Genomic DNA, 21,070 nt, shown 5'->3' with positions numbered 1-21,070 from the left:
TCTTGTATTCTTATGTCAATACTGTAGGTCTTAATAATAATATAATAATGGTTCCCTTCAAAATTGAGGCGTGAATTTGTTTAAGGTGTAGAAGCTGTTGCCAACACAACAACCACACCAGAGTTAACGAGCTGCATGACCCAGTGTCAAGGAATAATCCAAGAAGACCGGACAACTCGCCAACTGCACTGGCTAACCATTACCCCAGACTACGATCCGCAAATCGATTAACATCCAGGTTCCCAATTACTGCTAGGTAGACAGAGGCAAATGGCATAAAGAAACATGCCCAAAGTTTCACCCTACCCGAGGATGAAACTCTGGTCCGCTCGCTTGTGAGGCGAGGATGCTGTCCATTACACCACATGTCTTACCAACTTTTTCATACACACTCTTGCATTTTTATCATTGTTTTCTTGTCTTACTAATGTAACATACCCAGTACTTCATCCTTAGGTATACAGTACAGTTCTTATGTTTATCTCTACTTAATTTCATCATCCTGTTTCTTTTCACCCCATACACTTAACCTGCTTTAAACAATGATAAAGTACTGTATTCCTAAAAATCTTAATTTGTATCTTAATAAGTCTCTGTAATTTAGCCTTATAGAGTATACTCAGTGTTTTTCCTAACTTTCTATTTATCAATTCAGGTTGAACCTCCCTAATCCAGACTTCCATGACCCGGACACTTTTAACTTGTGTCTACGAGCCCCCATAGTTAAGGGGTTATGGAAATCATACACAGTAACCAATGACTGACACAGGAAGCCTTTGGACCAGTCACTCAGCATGGTTGGGGTCACCGCCTCATCAGTCTTCCTGCTACAAGTGTTTCCAGAAGCCACAGCAATCGTCACCAATCTACTTATAAATATGGCATCAACAAGCAGTCCTCTTCATGGTGGTGCAGCAAAGTGCAAACATCATTCACTGTCTATTCAAGAAAAAGTTGAATTATTGCAGAAGTTAACAAGGGAACTTTAGAAAGGAGATTGTGTGATTTGCACTCATAATTAAGCAAATTGTAAAGGGTATAGGAAAAAATAAAAATGTATCAATTGTTCTTTGTTCTTTATTTATGTAGTACAGGTTTAATACATAAAATACATGAACATACCATACTTGATGCTTTAAAGTCCACTAAGTAACTTATATAACTGAAAACACCGATTTAATTACTGAGGAGGAGGCCAAGGCAGGTGTCAGCAGAGGAACGCCACAGTTTACGCCAAGGGCTCGACTCTGACACCAAGATATGGCAGTACGGACTGGTGACCGACAGCCAAGGACTTGGGTCTAAATTCACAGTGAACAGGAATAATCTTTTCCTCTATTGGAATCCAGTACATTACAGTCAAAATTTTAATAAGAATTACTATGAGAGTGGAGTTCCTTAAAACTGGATTTTACAAAATGAACCTGTACTTAGCTTATATGCTTACGTGTAAGAATATTAAGAATACGCCCCGATGCAGTGGTTTAGGTTAACTACAGTACAGTGAAGCTGTTCCTTAAACAAGCAAATGTTGATGGAGCAAGTGAAGTTATTCCATAGCTTTGAGTGAATATTCTCAAGGTTAGCTTCATAAGTTCAACCCCTTCACTATGGGATGCAACTTTATGTCTTACCCCCAGAAGATTTTATTCAGCAGAGAGGGAACCCTGTACACAAGTGGTTAAGAAGCAAAGTGGCATCAATTTTGTACTGTGTCTGTGGCTGGGATTCAGCTGTCAAACACATGGATGATCTTATTTTGTGAACTATGAATCAGAAATTGGCCACTGATAAAATACTCACAGCATTGACTGAAGTACATTGTTTTGGTGCTCTATGTCAAGGAAACTGTTAGCAACAGAAGCTGAAGAAGCAGCTACCAGACATAAAAAAGCAAAGAACTGTGCTAGGTTGCAGGAGGAACACACAGGTAAGTAAATAATAAAACTGTACTTTTCTTTTATCTTTACTTTTTATATGTTTTTTATTATTAGCCAATAGTATCTAAGATATGCAAGAGAGAAGGTGGTATCTGTACTGTGGTTCTCGAAGTAAGTCTTCTCGACAGCTTTGACGAAACTCCCATAAATTGGTAAATTCTAACGTTTGACTCTGCCCGGGTCCCAAGGCTGTCGGATTAAAGAGGTTCAACCCAACTATATATGGTTTATAGTTTCCCCTATACATGTCTAGTTCAATTTTCACCTATACAGTAAACATTTAGTCTGATATGAATGGAGTTTACCACAAGTTGGATAGCAAATACCAGAAACAAAATAGCATGCAAAATACAATACAGCAATCTTACTAAGTCTACTCAAGGTGAGCCTTTAGTGCCAAAACAGGCACGTAAGGAGAGGCAGGAGGAGGAAGAGAGGGTTCATCAGCTTGGAGACAGAAGAGTTGCAATAGTTGTCATCACAACACTCTATCATCTTTGCCACTGCTTCATCTGAAATCTCAATGTCTGCCACAAACAGAAAAATTGTTAGCCAGGAATCAGAACTGAACAATAAAATACAGCCCTGTACAGTAATTACTTGTATAGAGAACATTACTTCACCACTACTCACCACTTTTATATTCAATACACAGGATGCAAAAAGGAGATTATGCTTATGTTATACAGTACAGTACTGATAATAAGAATCTAACATAAAACAAGTTTTTGCTGGGTTTTTTCACCGATAAAGAGGAAAAATAGTTCTAAAACAGGGCGAGATAGCTTGTATATGAAGAGAAATACAATACAGATTGTACAAGTGGCTCCTGCTTAATGCAATTTCAATTTAGGCAAAAACTCTATTTCTACAAGTCTCTAGCTTTGTGTCACAAAAATTTGCAATTCTGCAAGTAGCCAGGTTGCATGTGCAGAGTTCACACAAACAGTGCAAGTGCACATTGACTCCACTAGCAGTTTGGATGTGCGAGACCTTGTGGGAGTAAGTGATGACGTGACTGAATACCCACACGAGGCAGGTCACAGGCACCCTTACTCAGTTCATTGTTATGAGCAGACCTATGTTATGCTACTCCCAAAGGAGTGGGTGGGAAGCTGCACTCTGAGGTAGTGACGCCTGGCGGTTTCTTGCGGAAATTCATACGCATGCGCAATTCAACCACATACAGAATCAGTTATACTTGTTGTAATGAAAATATATTTCTGATGAAAATCCATGAATAGTTGAAACCATACATAAAAAATCAGTGAAAAACGAGGGTGTAATGTACTGCTGACTAGTACAACACTGTCCGAGCATGATTAATTTACTAATTATCAGAAAATAAATGAAGGTAGCATTAGTAATATATTACACTATTCTGTCTTCAGTGTTTCCCACAATCCATGAGAGAGGACATGAGCACAAAACATCCTTCATTACAGTACTGTATTGTCTCCTTGTTTACACTGCACTATAAAACCACTGCTGTTTGATGTCATTCTACCTTTTGGTCCCAAGCATTTCAGATTCCTGATACTTGAGGGTAAGTAAATGGATCTTAATACCTTGGAGCAGTAAGGAAAATGATGAAAATATGAGAGTAGTGATCATGTGCATAATCAAAATTAGGGAAGGCCCCGTTATGGGTCCATGACCTGTGCCTGGGTGGGCTATTCACCAGAAGAAAAAAAAAAAGTTATACTCTATGTTGGGTCTAAGGAGTCTAAAGTAAAACTCAAGTCCTGGATACTTGAAGGCAGTAACTCAAGATGTAATAATATAGACTATAAGAATGACAGAATTTTTTTCATTAAGAATTGATCTTTAAGTGTCTGATGATTTTTATATACGGTAGTTGCAAAAAAATGTGTAGGAATATTAAGTGTGATGCAGATCTAGTTTTCAGAACCCTACTATAATACTACTATACCTGTACATACAGTATACAGTTTTTTCCAACTTTTCTCAAGTTTCTGATGACTTCACATTACTAGTAGCTATCTTGAGATATGTTTGTCATAGTGTATATATTTACCTTGATTAAAATCGCTTATCCAGTTCTTAAAGTTGTTCCATGCATTCACAACTCCATGTTCAACTGTTCCCAAGCTGCAGACAGCCTTGTTTACGCATGATTTCTTCGTGTGTCCAGCAGCTTCAATTTTCTGAAGTATCAATATCATCAAATAATAGAACATGTGATATATATATACTGTATCATAAAACCTTAATGTATAAAAACACACAAGACGCACAGTAAGGTCCTGCTTAACCAGTCTAGTAACCAATAAACACGAATATATTTTGACAGCCTAAAATTTTTAAATGAGAAAATTCACTTAAGAAATTCTATTCAATTTAAAGAGCAAAATTAAGCTAATCCAACCTAACCTCACCTGACCTAACCCTCAGTCAGGGGCATAGCTAGGTGCAAGCAAAAAAGTTCGTGCTTACACATTGCTATTGAAAAAAAACATTATTTATGAAATCTTAGTGGAAAATCAATTATTTCCAAGCAAATAATATTTGAGATGTCAGTCGGTGGCACGAGTGTTGACCGTCCAATCAGTGAGCCGGGAGCAGGAACCGGTTAAGTCCAGTGGACAACAGCTGGCGGCTGAGAGGAGAAGCTTGTAGCGAGAGAGAGTCAGAGGACTGGAGACATCATACATTGCTGAGTGATGAGCCAGACAGTGCACACCAGTACAGTATTGGAAATTTAGGTAAATTATATATACAATATTTGTTATATACAGTACCTGTATATGGGTGGGGGCAAATGCTACATCCATAATAAGATAATGTACAGTATAAATAATCTAATTAATAAGATATATTTCACAGATTTGTTGGCACTTATGTGTGGCACAACCACACATAAGTGCTAACACATTAAAAAAAGCTGGCTACGCCCCCATCAGGAAGGCACATGCTAGTTACCATGCATTCCATCTTAATTCATTCTTGGTCCTTTTAGTATTTGTTCTCTTAAAAATAATAAACTGAACTTTAAGCTCATTATGACATAACAAGTTTCCTACTCAAGATGTCCGAGAGGAAATAATAGCCAAATAAGTTGGTCGAGGGTGAGGTCATCCTGTCCGTGCACAATGTAATGTAGTATTAAATGAACATCTTCTTAGCCCTGTTATTAGTACTGCATTATTTTCCCCAGCCCCATTCTTCATCCCTTCTCCTAGTACTGGTCCTTATATCTTCAACCTTATTTTATCTCTTTGTCAGCCTCATTGCTCTGAACTTACTTTTTTTTTAAGTACAGAGGTTCAAAGATGACATAACATTATTATGAGGGCCCACTGACACTATAAATGTCTTGCTCTCACACACACACAAAACGTCCCAGAAAATAGTATAAAACAAACTTTTGAGCCTCTGAGACAACCCCTTACTCCTGAAAAGTAAACGCAAGTCAAGAGTTGCTGACCATGCAGACGTCGGAGCTGGAGGAGCACTCCTGGAGGGTGCCAGCGCTGTCACCACAGTCGGAGCAAGTGAAGCACTTAATAGCTGCCGTAGAAGACACCACCGCCAGCACCACCACCATTGTGCTCGTCCACTGTGACACAATCATCCTCATGGTCTTCCTGCTACTGGTGTTAGTATGGATGTACCTGTTGTTGTTTCTTTAGCTCTGTTGCTACTTGTGTTACCACTGATCTAGTATACACTGAAAGAAAAGATAATAAATAATTTTTTGATAACTGCCATAACTTTCATTCATGGAAACACGATTTGGGGAGAATTTTTTTTTTATTCCATGAAATCTTTTTTAGCATATTTCCGTCACTTCAAACTGTGGAAATGCGATCGTTTTCTTATAATATCTGAAGACAGAGATTTATGAAATAATAAAGTGGGAACTGGAGACAGGGAGTTGGAATTTACTTACACAAAAAATCTGTAGGAGGAGGAGTTGTAATATATTGATAAAGAGTTTATCCACTGAAAGGGTATAATTATGATCCAGAGATCACTCACCGAAAATATGTCTCACACTCAGGTTTAACTCTGTTGACCACTACGGCACTGTACTGTAATGTACTGCCTCACTACACCAGTGGCCCAAACATCTTAAATTCCTCTACACCAGCCCCTAGTTTGGGATCTTGTACAAGATCCCAGAGATCGAAAAATAAGAAGACAATAACAACCCCAGGAGATAACAAGGGCTGAGGGAGAGAAGAAGCAGCACTTCAGTAATAGAACATCTGGGGTACAGTACAGTAGAGTAGCCTCTTACCTCAAATTAAATCTGATAAACTCACAGGAGAAGGATCAACAAGCTGTCTAAATTCACAGTTCCACTAACAAAACTCGCTAACAGACGACATTAGTCAGACCAACACACACACACACACATTTCCACTTTGAAACAAAGCACAGCTGCAGACTTGGCCCAGGCCAGCCATACACTGTAATTAGTACTACATACAGTGGGCACATAAGACTGAGTCATCAGAAGACACAATTGCCCATGGCAAATGAGATTTATTATTTAGCCATAACTTCAGCCTTGAAGATGGTGAATGCAGGTTTGTATGCAGCACGAGTAAGGTAAGAGCTTGTTATACATGCCCACTCAGGACATGGAGTACCTGCAACAATATTAAATCATAACTATTGGTCCCCAAACAGGCTTGGTTATGTACGTGTGTTGTACCTCAAAGAGAGCTCAGGTTCTCAACTGGCTCAGCCATGTTAATATTGTTATTATTATCCACTCTGTATCTGTGTTTTTCTGGCTAAATAAACTGTCTCAATTCAATTCAATACAGTATTAGGTCTTGAGAGCCTGGTCATGGGTGGTGTAGCGTAAGTGCATCAACTGTCTAACAAAATTGAGAAAAATACTGTATGTCCATTATAGTTTGGCTAAGGTGGGTAATTCTGCTTTGGTAAAGTCCACTGAATCTTGTATTTGTCATAAGTGCAAAACGTACTCTACATTGTTTTCCAGGGGAAGAGGGTCATAGGGATCACCTGAGAAACCTCCACTCCAGTTTATTTCACCTAAATATTAACTGCCCTCTCCTCCAAAAAATAGTTTTAGGGTAGTTAATCTTTAGGTGACATAAGCTGGGATGGAGAATCTTCAGGTGATCCGGCCTTTTTTATTTTAATATTATTATAGCCACTTATCAGCTTACTAGCAGTCTTAGTACACAGCTACTACCAGAACAGTTTTTTGTTTTTTTCACAATAAGTTCTTATCATTATACAGTAGTAAATACTTTGAACCAAACAACATTTACAAGAACCTAATAGAACCTAACCTAACCAACCCACATTTTCCCTCAAAAATTATACATTTCTGACGAAATGCTATACAAACGTTTTCTCTTTCTCCCTACGTAAAATTCAATATATTTTATTGTATATGTGTTGGCAACTACTAAATATTTACCCTTACTTTCATCCAAAGAACATCTGTGGGAAAAGTAACAAAATCTAACAGCCCCTGGTACTACTATAGTATGCAGTCTACCAAGCAGGAGTTGTCTACCGGGATATTTACACTGTAGCATCCTAGGTAAGGTTAAGCTTAGGTTAGGTTAAGTTAGTTAAGTTAGGTTAGGTTAAGTTAAGTCAGGTTAGGTTACGTTAGGTTAATAGATTCTACAGTGTAAATATCCCGGTAGATCAACTCCAGCCGAGTGGACAGCTTACTATAGTAACACCCACTTCCTTCTAGTGGTAGAGGTTTCCTCATAAATTACTATTTTCTCTTCAACTAAACCAATCGTAACCACATCGTAACCACATTAGGTTACGTTGGTTATGAGTTGCCATACAAGTAATAGAAAATGGAAAACACTGACAAATATACAGTAGAATTTATGAACACTAAAAAAAAAAGAGGTACACCCGGTACCTTTAACTATTTTAAGGATGAAATTAAACTGCTCGGAAAAAATAATAATAAACAAGTTAAAACATACTTGTAAGCATCGAGTGCCTCAAATGCCTTACTGAAGTGTTTGGCATATTGACTGTCAATAAGGTAGATAGGCAGCTACCAAACAGGGAGGTACTACCGCCTGGGAAGATATTGGAAGCATAATGTGTTGTCTAATGGTAGACCCTGCTGCCATGGTGACCAAGTCCCAGGTTGCTGAACTGACTTTCTGCCTCATTTGCACACAATTGCAGGGTCTCAATTGTTTCTCTTACTTTGACAACACAACATACATATATTGTTTCTCACTATTGTATTTTTTGCATTTCTTTATGGTTCTTTATCATTATTATTATTATTATTAGTGTTATTATTATTATTATCATTACTTTTTTCATTATAAATTTATTTACTATTATTATTTTATTTTAATTTTGTATTTTTATTATAAATTTTATTTAATATGAATTATTATTATTACATTTTCGCCCCCCAGGTCCTGATGTGGGTCAGTGACCTGTGCTCGGGTGGGTTAATCCCCATAAAAAAAATAAAAAAATTAAATATACATACAGTATACACTGCCAGACGTAGCATCACGCCATACTTTTTGGTCATAGCTCGTACATTCCTTGATAGCACACGGGTCAGAAATAAATTAGCCTTCAATTCTCAACTTGTTGGTGTATCTCGTCTGCTTGACAGCTCAAACCTGCACAATACGTTGAAGAAATTTAACGACATCTCCAGTAAGTCGTTCACTGCCTGCCTGACCCACCGCGTGTTACCACAATATCTGTGACGTCACGTGTTTACAAACATGACGGCCGTTCCTATTGGTGAATATTTGAGGAACAAATTTCATTTAAAGGTTCGTGTTGCGATACAACAGTAAACCCAAACAAGATAAACTGGAAAATGTTCAGGTTAAGAAAAGGTTCGTAAGCTGAAAATTATCCGCAACTAAAGAAACAAGAATGTACCCAACTATTTGTGAAAGATTATCAATGTTTTAGTCTAATCTTCTAACAGTGGCTATAAAGTGAACATAGCTTGTTAGTCTCAGTGTAATTTTTATATTATATAGGACGTTATTTTATTTATGTGCATTACCTAAGCTATTATATAGTACATTAGAAGCATTCTCACATCTTCAGTTACGACGATTATTCATCGCATGGGCACTAGTAAATTCTCGCCCAGGAGGCGTCACGATTTTCAGCAAAACAATACAGAAATACAGTACTGTATCTCCTATTCGTGCCCACTGTACAGAAACCATCTTCCTGTTGCTATATTAGTTACCATAAAAGCCTTAACAGCTGTCGTGGCTGATCTGAATAATGTCAAATGTACATACAGTTAACCACGCAATACATCAAACAGCTCATAAATCTCATACTTTAAAACCAAAAATGTGATAACTCAATTGGCAACACTATACGAGCCATTCCCTTCAACACAACCAGTATAATCTTTAACCCAACCAGCAGTCCACTGACTGTACGCAACACAATTATTCACGATATTTACAGGTTCTCAATTTTCAATTCAATTTCAAAGAGATCAAACTCATGACCAAAATAACGCAACTGTAAAGGGAGCCCTAGGTGTGAAGGAAAATCACTCGACCTCATAACATGGACAGCTGCAGAGTGAGGGGTCAGAATTTTGAAAATCTGTTGATACATTGTCACTTGCATCCGACAACATGCAAACTAAGAAGGTTCCTAACAAAATAACAGAAATAGACACATGCTGCATAATTATTTTTTTAGGTGGTAGAGAAAGCTATAATTAGAGATTGAGAGCCAGTAACGCTCTTAAAGAATGAGGTGCTTCCCCAAGCACCACGTCCTACCGAACCCAACACACCCGTTCTGCCTCAGACGCCGCCCCCGGCCCAGCAGTACTCCCTGCCGCTCCTCCTGACGCGGCCCCTGCTCCGGACGCGGACACACACACACCCCTCTTTTCTCCCTCAGGTACCCCCTGCTACTGTCCTGCACCCTGCTGCTGTCGTGGACCCTGCTGCTGTCATGCACCCTGCTGCTGTCATGGACACTCTTCCTGACGCAGCCCCTGCTCCTGACCCAGGCCCACACACCCCAGCAGGCGCATCTGAGGACTCTGTACCTGTCGCGAGGGAAGCACAACATTCATCGCCTCTACAACCTTCCTTCTTCCTCTTTTCTCCCACAGATCTCGCGTATCTAGACAGAGTTGCCCCCCCCCCCCCTAGCGGCCGGCTCATCCACGCCCTCGCCGTTATGTCCCACATGTGGCATGCACCGCCCGTTCTGCCTCACATGTGGCACGCAACTCTGCCAACCTCCAGCGCCGCCCACGGAGCGGGGGTCAACTATCTACCCACGCCTACCCCCGCCTTATAAGGCCTGACACCGCTGTGACCACCCTCTCTTTCTACTCAGTGCCACCAGCAAGCAACACCTCCCCCGCGCCAGCCATGCGGCTGCCACTCCCGCCAGCGACCTTGGCGTCCCTGAAGCCGCGTGCCCTCACTCTGGGCACCCTCACCACCCAGCTCTCTCTACTCAACGCTTATTACCATGCTACCTACCCAGCAACAAGCTGCATTGTACATCCAATACACTATGTATACAGTGAGCACATTGTGAGTTTCCTTTCTCCATCCCATCCTAAGTGTGAACCAATATCTCATAACCCTACAGGAGCACAGTACTGTCACCCCGTTTGGTCCCCGTCTCCCCGAGATATGCTAGAGACGATTGGAAAAGTCCAAAGGAGGGCCACCAGACTGGTGCCTGCACTACTACACCTCAGTTACCCAGAGATTAGAACGCCTTCAGTTGCCTAGCTTTCAGTACTGTATACTATACGCGGGCAAGGGGTGACTTAAGTGAAGTTTATAAACATCTCACTTGTGCCTCAGTTTGGCATAACTGAACTATGTGGTTTGCAAATTCTATACCGTATTGCTGCCAACTGAACTAGCTTTGTTCACATCGTTTTTATTATAATAAATATGGTACGCACTTCCCGGTTGTTTTGATTGCTAATTAATTAATTCTGTACGGTCTTATTTTATTCTGGTTACAGCCAGACAAATTTATTCAGCTGGGGAAGTTTCAGCTCACAGTCAACTTTTACTTTATTATTATTATTATTATTATTATTATTATTATTATTTATCTTCACCACTGATCGGCTCGTTAGCCGCTTGGGCGATCGGTCATGACTCTGTTACGCATTGTTGACAAGTATTGGGCATGCACCGGCTCCTGAATGTATCTGAACCTGCTCCAGGTGCCGTCAAGGGGTTAAACAAACTTCGCTGATTTTACAAGAAAAAGATTCACACAAACATATCCATTTGCTCATAAATGCCCCCGTTTGCAAAGGACCACCTTACTTAGAACATTAATTCATCCCCCTCTCATCCTATTGTAACTTAAGTATTTTCATCTGGCTAGTGCAGGGCTTCTCAACCAGGGGGGAATTACCCCCAGGGGGGGAATTCAGGTTTTCAGGGAAACTGATTCGGGAGCAAGAGATATGTTCGATGAGAAATCAATCACAGAATTTTGGCCCTTGATGTGCGATTCCTACCCAAAAGTGGCAGAAAGAGCTATCCGTGCATTGCTTCCGTTTGTGTCGACATATCTTTGTGAGTCAGGCTTTTCAACTCTGTTGCAAATTAAAACGAAGCAACGTAGTAGATTAGAGGTAGAAAATGACCTGCGTTGTGCCCTTTCAAGCACTCCTCCGCGTATCCCAGAATTGGCGAAGAAAAAACAATCACAGGTTTCTCATTGACTGTAATCTTCATCTGAATAAAATTAATTACAAATTTACAATATCCTGGTATTCTATTGAACTTTTTGTTTATTGCATTATGCTTCAGTTTGGTCTGTTAAGTAATTCATTATAAATATAAAAAACTATTTTCTGTTATTCAAGTTTTATAAATCCATCAACATTTTCAATTGGCATTTAATTTGTAAAACTCCACTATAAAAATAATCCATGTAAAATTGTAAATGTATACGTACTAATATGGAAAAAATAAAGGATTTTCAGTATTATATGCATATTATTTGGAATGCACTTTTTGAGGCAGACAATCTTGGAAAGGAGGGGAGAATGACATTCTGACATATGGTGAAAGGGGTGCATGGGGCAAACAAGGTTGAGAACCACTGGACTAGTGCGAGATGATTATTCTCAGATGAGGAAACCCCGTCGGTAGTGTCAAAGCGTTGTGTCTCATCTGATACACAACTTCCATCCTCGCCCCGCAGAAAGACACCTACTCTGACACCCCATCCCCTCTCACCCTCGCTCACTAGTGAATGCTTCGAATTCACACTTCAGGGAGATAGAGGAATATCAATGCGGGAGTGGAGGCTGGAGCCAACTGTGTGTATACGGCCTTCATCGAGTGCTTGATAATAACGGTTTACAATCAATGTTACTGTGACGTTTATGAAACGTTATTTAAAAACCGACAGACGAAAACAAACAATAATATTACACGAGTCTCTTCCTAGAAACTAAAATAATCTGAGTCAACAGGATTGCACACGCACACGGCAGGCTTCAACAACTTCCGAGTGTGTTTGTCAGCTCGATAATGTCAGCCTCGATTTGTTTTATTCCAATAATGATGTTTGTACGAAGAGCCGCCAAACACCACCTAACAATATTCATTATACATGTACTTGCCGGAGTTGCAGCATGTCAGTTAATAAAGTGTCAGTATATGGCCCGCATTATAAGCTGATTAAGATGTTAATATGACCTTCGTTAGCATGTTCAAAAGTACAGTATTATAATATAATTATAATGAAAAACATTAATATCTTTTGTCCAGTCCAAATTATTTCATCGGTTTAGTAGTAATATACTTCAGAACGTATACAGCACTCAGCTACTCTGTAATGCTGTTTCCAGACATCAGATAAAAACAATACGTACACATGACGTAAAACAGACACGTGTGTTAGCCTAGTCTATTGCCTCAACTTAGCGTGCACGCAAAAAGTTATTTAGGTTAGTGTCTAGAGGGTTGCGTGATGGCTAGCCTGACCAGCCACGGTCACTAATTGGCATAGTGATTACCCATGCTACTGCCACATAAAATTTGTCAACTTACTGAATTCTAGTTCAACGTAGCCATTTTGATTTCGCAACTGTCCCTGAGTTCCACTTTCCCTTCCCATTCGTAATCACTGGTTGGCGAGTAATTTTGAAACCACAGGAATTCTCACTGCACAACCCTGACGAGTTGTAACCGATCGTTTTTATTGAGGTTTGGTGATATATACAGTATGCAGCGGAAGAATCTCTCAATACGAAATTAGCGAAAATTAGTTACTGGCTGAAGGGTATTCTTCACTTTGTTAAGTTTTCGAATCTTCGCTATCGCCTCGTTGAAGATAGAGTAAGCTCCACAGACATCCTTTGTTATTATAAAAGAAAGGGGTAAAATTGTGGTCATATGGTAGAAATAAAATAAAGAAAAACTACTGAGAATATGAAAATTTATACCATGAAATCAATAATTATCATTTGAACGATCCAAAACATATATATTATTTATTTTACAGTTTGTAGGGTTGCAGGAAACACGTAACAATACTGCATATGGTCAAACAAATGAACTACTTCAACTTTGTAAACCAAAAAAAGTATGTGATACCAACATGGGATAAAGCCAAGTGTGTGAAAGGGAAGCCAAGTATATTACAGAAATGTCTAGGACAGACCATTGTAACGTGAAGCCGCCAGCGTGAGTCATGGGTGCGGGTAAGGGGATTATGGTGACGTGTGGGTGTGAATAGGCGGGTGGTGGTGGTAGATTGTGGTTATGGTGAAGTGGGTGTGTGAATGGGCGGGTGGTGATAGTAGTATTTGTGAGCGGGTGGATGGAGTGGATGGATTGTATACCTTCACATCCACATGCTTCCCTCCCAACACACAGAAATTCACCCCCCCCCCCATAATACAACTCAACACTCAGACATTCCAAGCTAGCAAAAACGAAGAAAGGTGGAGTGCTTATACATGGCAAATAAGCGACCCAAAGAACAACAGTCTCCACTTGAATCACACGAGATCATCAACAAGCGCCGCTGTGAATTAATACAAGTTTCACCATCACTTCAGAAACTACAATATAACAAGTACAGAGACCACGAAATATAAATATTCAGTATGAATGCGAAGTGTCCGTATTACTTTATACAAATAACGAGGTAATGGCACATATTAATTTCACTCATCGAAATTTGCACACCACTCCCATTTCTCCCAGCACTATCGGCTCACTAATGAGATCAACCCTCTATGACTCCTCGCCACATTACGTATCTTCTATATCATATAAAATATAAGGTGTTTGCAGAATATCTTGATGTTTACACAGGACCTTGGTGTTGATGTTCACAATTACCGTGAGGTTTATGTTTACAGACTACCTTGATGTTTGTATTTACAGTCTTCTGGGGTAGTTAGGCTACAAATCCTAAACACACGTGTACTCCGTTTTTTACACAGCTATTCTTCGTCCTATCTTTAAATTCCAAACATGACCCTTTAACAAAACCTACTTTTAATCCTTCTCAAAGGGGCTAGACTGAATAGGCCAACTCTCACCTAAATTAACCAAAACTAACCGAGTACTTGGACCTGGAAATACTTTTACATGCTCTCAAGAGTATCTTTACGATTTTGTTAGACACGAGCCGATCAGTGGCGAAGAGGATAAAAGTAAAAAAGTAAAGTAAAATGACAAAAGATGAAGGATTTTGACAACCCTACCGAGACAACAGGAGTCCGTGTTCATTTTTAAATTAATCGAACCCCCAAAAGAGGGGGGATGGGGCAGGTTAGGGGATTTTGTTTTGCGATATTTTGTCCATATAGTCTGGTGGGATTTTCTCCCCGAGCACCATGGACGCCAACAGTGCCAAGGGCGAGGCACGCTGTATAGTACCTCATTTCCTCCCTGGCTCGCGTTGTCACTCAAAATTGTGCTGCTTAGACAGTAGTTTCTTCTAGGTACATTAGTTAACGTTATGATACTGGGATGTTATCGTCCTGGGTAGTTTAGGTTATATTACGTTTATTTTGGTTAGGTTAAAGTACAGTAGGTTAATGCAAGAAAAGTAGGATGACCCGAATATTCACCCCAATTTATTTCAAGTGAATATCAATTGACGAACTGTGAATTACGATAGAATTCCACAATATCTAAGTTTCGGAATTAAAAAAATATATAATTTCCCGAAATGTTCAAGGATAGCTTCTAACTGTGTCACGGACTATTGTGATACAGCGCCCTGGAAAAACCGAGTAAAGCCGAGTTATTATGACATGCTTGGTTCATCACAGATCTGTTCAGAAAAAAAGATTGAACAAAGAACACTACTAGTTAGTATGCGTTTCTTATCCAGATATTGTGAACAAGTTTTTAATGTGGTAATATAAAGATCAAACTGTCCTGAATGTTACTAATAAATTGGAATGGTAACAAACATAATTAACGAAAGATACAAGTATATTTACGAATGCATCTGGGATGACCTTAATTCTTCAGTCACCTCAGCGTCAACTAAACATATATTATCAATACAATTTTCAGAAATAATATAGAACAATAATCATTTCTTAAACTCTGGATACAAAGTATGTAAGAGATTGTGGGATACTGCATTTACTTGATAGTCATATATGCCTGCAGTGTTTTTCTTATCCTAGTTTGTTATTAACGATAGTACGGTACTCGTTATTTAGTTCTCATATGTTGCTAAGAAACACTTTTTTGAGACAAATGCGCAGTTCAGTACAGAAAGTTTTGTCAAGGAATATCCAATATTAACCGCATTTTGTCGTTTTAAGAGTTAATCCATAAATAAAGAATAAAAAATAAAGTACTGTATAAAATAAGACATAAGTGTGAAGTATGATGCAAGTCACTTTAAAACATCTTCCATTCCCAATTTAAGTATAAACTTCATTATATACGAGTAAATCTTAAGATTGCACATACAATATTCTCCTCACAACAGTCTAGTCTAGGCTGGCGACTACGTAAGCAGATATTAAAAATGTGGCTTTTCAGTGTGCCTTCGTCAACAGATGGGGGGCCCCGCTTTCGGATCGCCTGACTCATACGCCCACCTGACCTTAGTCATAACGAAGTCGGAAATGGTCATGGAAACTTCCTTCACTTTCTCAAGAACGCTTATAGCTATCAACTCTTGCTTTGTGTCACTTTTATCTAGTTATTTTTTTACTTGCTGTAAAAATATTCTACAATTATTGGAACATAGAGTTATTTCCTTACCTTTAACTGTCGAGCTATAAAAGCGAGAGAATTAAGGATTCCCTCGAGTACAAGCCAGACGATACACTCAACACCCAGCTACACACTCACACTGAGGTGAGGTGGGGCTTCCAGCTCCACAGACCACGGACGGTGCAAATATCCCAACTCACTAACTGGCAACTGGCCCAGTGTCGCGGTGGCTAAGGAACAAACATTTGTTTGGTTCTTTCCTTTCTACCTTTCACCTGTGCTACTCCCTAGCCTTAGTCCAAAGACTATATGCGTATATCGTCTTTGCCTTAGTCCGTGGCCATAGAGAAGAGCTTATGGGTCACCTGAAGAATCTCCTCACCAGATTTTGTCACCCATAAGTTAGGTAAGCGTTAAGATGGCATCACTAAGAATCTCCCCAGGTAGCGCTGGGGAAGGAGATTTGTCAGGTGATGATGCTCTTCATTGTTAGGCGGGTCACGTTAAAAGCTTTGTTTTGGTTGGCCGGACGTTGCAGCACATAAATAAGACTAGATTATTAAAAACAGCCCTCTGGACAAGGTTATCAAGAACAATGAAGGGATCCTACACACACACACCACTTCGTTCCCTCGGCATAAGGACCACTAAATTGATATGGCTTATTTGGCAAATTAGGAAATAAGAAGACAATGCAGCAATTACAGGACTGTCATTTTGTCCATTATAACCCGGAATTGACGAAGCAGTAAGTTCGAACTTTAAATGACTCCAGCATTGGCCCGAATTTTTAAGTTGCAACAAAAAATGACCGAAATTAAACGATAAAACTAATTATCCTGTGACTATTATATATACAATATGTGTTGTTATACAAGCCATTATAAGCACTAACAAAGAATAAAATACATGTTTAATATACGGTAATGCTATATACTTAACCATGTGCATGTTTCATGTACATTCCATAAAGTATTATACTCTTTAACAGTACTATATAGTTAATCCTGATAACGAGAGATATTATGCAAATGCTGCCAAAAGAAAGGTGCTATTCCCCCAAATTTGCATAAATATTCATGATATGAGGGTGTAGATCAAACCCACAATTCCTCAGGTTACTTGTTGGGCGTTGCATACAGGAGAATATGACAATAACATGAAAATTAGTTGGACTCATTTATATACTCAGGGGATACGTCAGAAGAAAAGTTCATTTTTTTTGTTACCAATATTGTAATGTTAGACAAAAACAAGACCATTTTCATATATGACACATATGGCGCATTTAATCCATAATTCTCTCAGGCGTTGAAAGTCAGAAACTGCTAGAAAAAAATATAAGCGGTGGCGAGAAATGGCGGGGTTTTGTTTTATTCAATAAGAAATTCAGACAATAAACAAAATTCTGATATGACATTTTTCTCGCATTTTACCCATAACTGAGATTTCAGGAGTTGAAAATCAGAAAACTAATTGAAAAATTCTGAGCTGTTATTGCACTTGTTGTCACCAACCGAATCTCGTTATTTTTTCTTTGCAAACAATAGTTTAGACAATTCTAGACATTTTTTTCCTTACCGTTTCCCTTGCAAACGACCTAGAACCGAGATAGTAATAAAAATAATAGTATCTAAATATACCAAGGGCTCGACTCTGACACCAAGAGATAATAGCACGGACTGGTGGCCGACAGCCAAGGACTTGGGTCTAATTTCAGTGAATAGGAATAATCTTTTCCTCTACCTTAATCAAGTATTGCACCCAAAAGGTTAATAAGAATTACTACCACAGTGGAGGTCCTCATAACTGGATTTTACAAAATTAACCTGTAATTAGCTTTTAACAAAATTAAAATCTTACCAATACCGGTGAGGAGGCGTCAACCTGTGGGCCAGACACCCACGGGCTACAGCGGCTAGTTAGATATAGTGACACACTGTAGGCCAGAACAGAGACATGCAGCTGCTAGCTAGATACAGTAGTAGTCAATTTATAATAGAGGACATAATTCGATATTCTTTTTGTTTCTAATGATAAGTTCATCCAAAAACTGCCGATATGTCGGTTATGGGTTAAATGCGCCTAAAGTTCATAGATGAAAATCGTCTTGTTTTTTGTGTGAACTTAACATTAGCAACAAAAACAACCACTTTTCTTCTATGACGTTTCCCTCGTAGACTTTATTTTTAATCGATAATTAACTTACATTTACTTGGATGAATGTATGTTAAGCCAGATATTTCAGACTACATTTATTCATAAAACGCAGCGGTCGAGGTCACCACCACGTGTTGAAGGAGTACTTGAGCTTGATCCGAGGAGTGTGACTGTAGTAGTAGGTCTTTGGGAGGATGCTTATGTCTGCACAGTTGACGAATGTTTCTTGATGGCCACAACCAAGTCGCCCAGAGCCGTTAGGACAGATACCCCAAGTGTTCCCTGGAAATTTAATTGTAATTTAAAACATATGAATTTGTTCTTCCACGTTAGATAGTTTTTGAGTAATCCTGCTAATAAATGTGGGCAGGGTAGAAGTATTTACAATTTGACAAATACACAAATAGAAAGACGGACGGAGAAGTGAACCTTACCAACGATCCAAGTCCACTGGAGGACACAGTGGGTGCAGGAGAGATGGTGCGGCAGCTGGACGTAGACGATGTGGTCTCCATGAATGGCACCATCCAAGGTGTAGCGGGTGCCGGAGCCGTCAGCCAGGGACAGCAGCTTCTTGTACAGGCAAGTCTGGGAGTCGCGAGCACTTGGATTGTTGTTGACACACAGACGAAACTCATACCACCCCTGAAAATTGACACCAATATTTTATTGCTCCCCTTCAAACATCAATGATTATATGCAGGACCGTCCCTAGGAGGGTGCGGGGCCCGGGGGAACTCAACCACTGCGGGGCCCCACACTAGTGTCAGATTATGCAATCAGAGGAACCCACCCCCACCAACCCCCATGGGACTGTCGCTATGGATGGTAAGGTCACGGTTGCGATGGTGGCGTAAGCCGTCAGGTTAGATTAACCAGTCAATAGGTAATGTGTCCGAGGTCACTGGGTCTAGGGCTGGGCCCCCGCGGGGCCCCCCACAGGCGCGGGGCCCCGGGCGGTCGCCCCTGTTCGCCCCCCCCCCCCCATTAAGGACGGGCATGATTATATGATACGAAACGGCTACCGTTAGGATGTCGGACTTTGGTCGGAATATTCTCGTCGTAAAAGTTAGGTTTGGGGAACTACTAAGTCGATTAAGTTCCTATTTCTTAACGTTATTTTCTGTCATATCGGAACGTTAAATTTGGGTTAGGTTAGTTTGGGTTGTTATGTTACTTTAAATTAAGTTCCGATATCATATCTAGCTATCCTCTCCCATACGAAATGGTGAACTAATATTGGAATGTAATAACGATAAGGTCGAAATACTGAACCAAATTCTAACAACGTTATCCTCTGCCTAATTAATAAATCTTAAGGAGTGAATGTGATCAACAACACTGACTATGAACATAATCAACAAGAGGAGAAGGCTCTGACCAGATGGTTGGAGGCGATGTGTATGGTGACAGGAATGACCTGACCCTCGGTGTAGTTGGCGGTGATGACTCCTCGGCCAAACTCACCACCGCGCTCATGAGGACGAGGCTCAGGCAGCCGCCAATTGTCACCGCACACGCCACACCGCCCCCTGTTCCTGATGTGTTGTACCTGGCGAGTGTACGGAACTGAATTGTTTACTTTGTCGCACTGCCTCAGTTTTTCTATGTTTCAGTATATTGAGCTATATCACAAGTCATATATAAAGATGTGACATTTTTAAGTTGAAAACTTGAATTACTTGATACTTAAGCTAATGTTATTCACAAGCTTTATATTATAAGGCCAATTCTAATTTTTCGTAGTTACCAGATACATGGTGAACTCATATTATTACTGTACCGACCTCCCGACCTCCGCAGAAAAGTTCATTGTCGTTATAGTTGGTGGGTGTATCGAAGCCAAATCTCCATGCCGAGTTGCGGGCGGCTGGTGAGGACATGTACCCATGGGCGTGCACGGCAATCACAACCACCCACGTCAACAGTAAAAATTTGGATATCAGGCCAACCATGGTGGAGACAGTACAGAGAGACCGTGAGATGTAAGGTGAAGGCGTTGAGGGTGACTGGTGACTGGTGGTGTCCACCTTGGGTTTATAGGTGCTGACGATCCCATATGTTCCATGGTTGAGGATTGTCCTGGTTTCCGGGGATCAACTTAACACCTTCCACTCCCTGGGAACTGGAATGCCGAAGTTGTATCAGTGCGTCACTGAGTGTTTAATGTATACGTTTCCCATGTCATTTTTAACAAGAAATTCCACACTTCGGTGTTATACCAGAATGGCAGAAAAGTGTTAAGTACATAAAGTTAGACGCAATAAAACAAATGCGGGATCCCTGAATGGGCGTCGACCTTTTTGTTCACAGGTGGATCAGTTAATGAAATACGAATGCCACGAACGAGTTACTACTTTAATTATAATTTCCCCAAATCAGTATTCAGTAATAGTAGTATGGGTAGAAGGTAGGTAATGACTTCAACTAACGTGACTTTCATCTCCTCAACCACAGGAGTGAACGAATAAGGTGTGTTTTGACTCAGGACTTTAAAAATTATTTTCATCAGAATTTCCACTAAAATGTTTCTTTCAGAGCATAAAATGCAAATTCGGTACCGTAACAAGGATAATACGACTTTAAATTTAATAAAAAAGTAGCAAGTAGGTAATGTAGTGACCCTCGTTCCTTCAGCGCTTCGTCTAAGAAAAATGTATCTTTGAATTGATTACTGTACTGGATGATGTTAGCACGAACGAACTACCGGGCTATACATACTCACGTTTGGCAATGTGAGCCTAAGCTGAGTCTTCCTTGACAATC

General features: G+C 39.9%; 3 protein-coding genes across 7 annotated transcripts in view; 1 reads left to right on the top strand and 2 right to left on the bottom strand.

Annotated features, from left to right (window-relative positions):
• LOC121853167 (potassium channel subfamily K member 16-like) overlaps positions 1–1,067 on the top strand; it is a 49,668-nt gene extending 48,601 nt beyond the window's left edge. For both annotated transcript variants that reach the window (XR_006086269.1, XR_006086268.1), the window contains one exon: positions 656–1,067. The gene's annotated coding sequence lies outside the window, so the exon portion shown is untranslated. The remainder of the gene's footprint in view (positions 1–655) is intronic.
• LOC121853169 lies at positions 1,064–16,323 on the bottom strand. Of its 4 annotated transcripts, none has more exons than XR_006086270.1 (4): positions 8,434–8,566; positions 5,389–5,631; positions 3,979–4,108; positions 1,064–2,467 (listed from the first exon to the last, which is right to left on the bottom strand). XR_006086270.1 is itself a non-coding variant. In XM_042347134.1 (4 exons), the coding sequence occupies exons 2-4, from the start codon at positions 5,539–5,541 to the stop codon at positions 2,331–2,333; spliced, it is 420 nt and encodes a 139-aa protein (XP_042203068.1). In that variant the 5' UTR covers positions 5,542–5,631; positions 8,573–8,596; the 3' UTR covers positions 1,064–2,330. The 4 variants fall into 4 exon arrangements, 2 of the variants coding, with proteins under 2 accessions (XP_042203068.1, XP_042203067.1); XR_006086271.1 differs by lacking the exon at positions 8,434–8,566 and adding an exon at positions 7,904–8,042; XM_042347134.1 differs by lacking the exon at positions 8,434–8,566 and adding an exon at positions 8,573–8,596.
• A 2,038-nt stretch (positions 16,324–18,361) lies between these two features.
• Positions 18,362–20,342, bottom strand: LOC121853132. The gene is made up of 4 exons (XM_042347074.1): positions 20,092–20,342; positions 19,686–19,856; positions 18,739–18,949; positions 18,362–18,586 (listed from the first exon to the last, which is right to left on the bottom strand). Exons 1-4 carry the CDS (start codon positions 20,257–20,259, stop codon positions 18,426–18,428), a joined length of 711 nt encoding a protein of 236 aa, XP_042203008.1. The 5' UTR covers positions 20,260–20,342; the 3' UTR covers positions 18,362–18,425.
• Positions 20,343–21,070: the final 728 nt, after the last annotated feature.

The sequence above is a fragment of the Homarus americanus genome, unplaced genomic scaffold (genome assembly GCF_018991925.1).
Source record: "Homarus americanus isolate GMGI-L3 unplaced genomic scaffold, GMGI_Hamer_2.0 scaffold32871, whole genome shotgun sequence".
Classification (NCBI taxonomy): domain Eukaryota; kingdom Metazoa; phylum Arthropoda; class Malacostraca; order Decapoda; family Nephropidae; genus Homarus; species Homarus americanus.
This window is presented reverse-complemented; position numbering and strand designations above follow the sequence as displayed.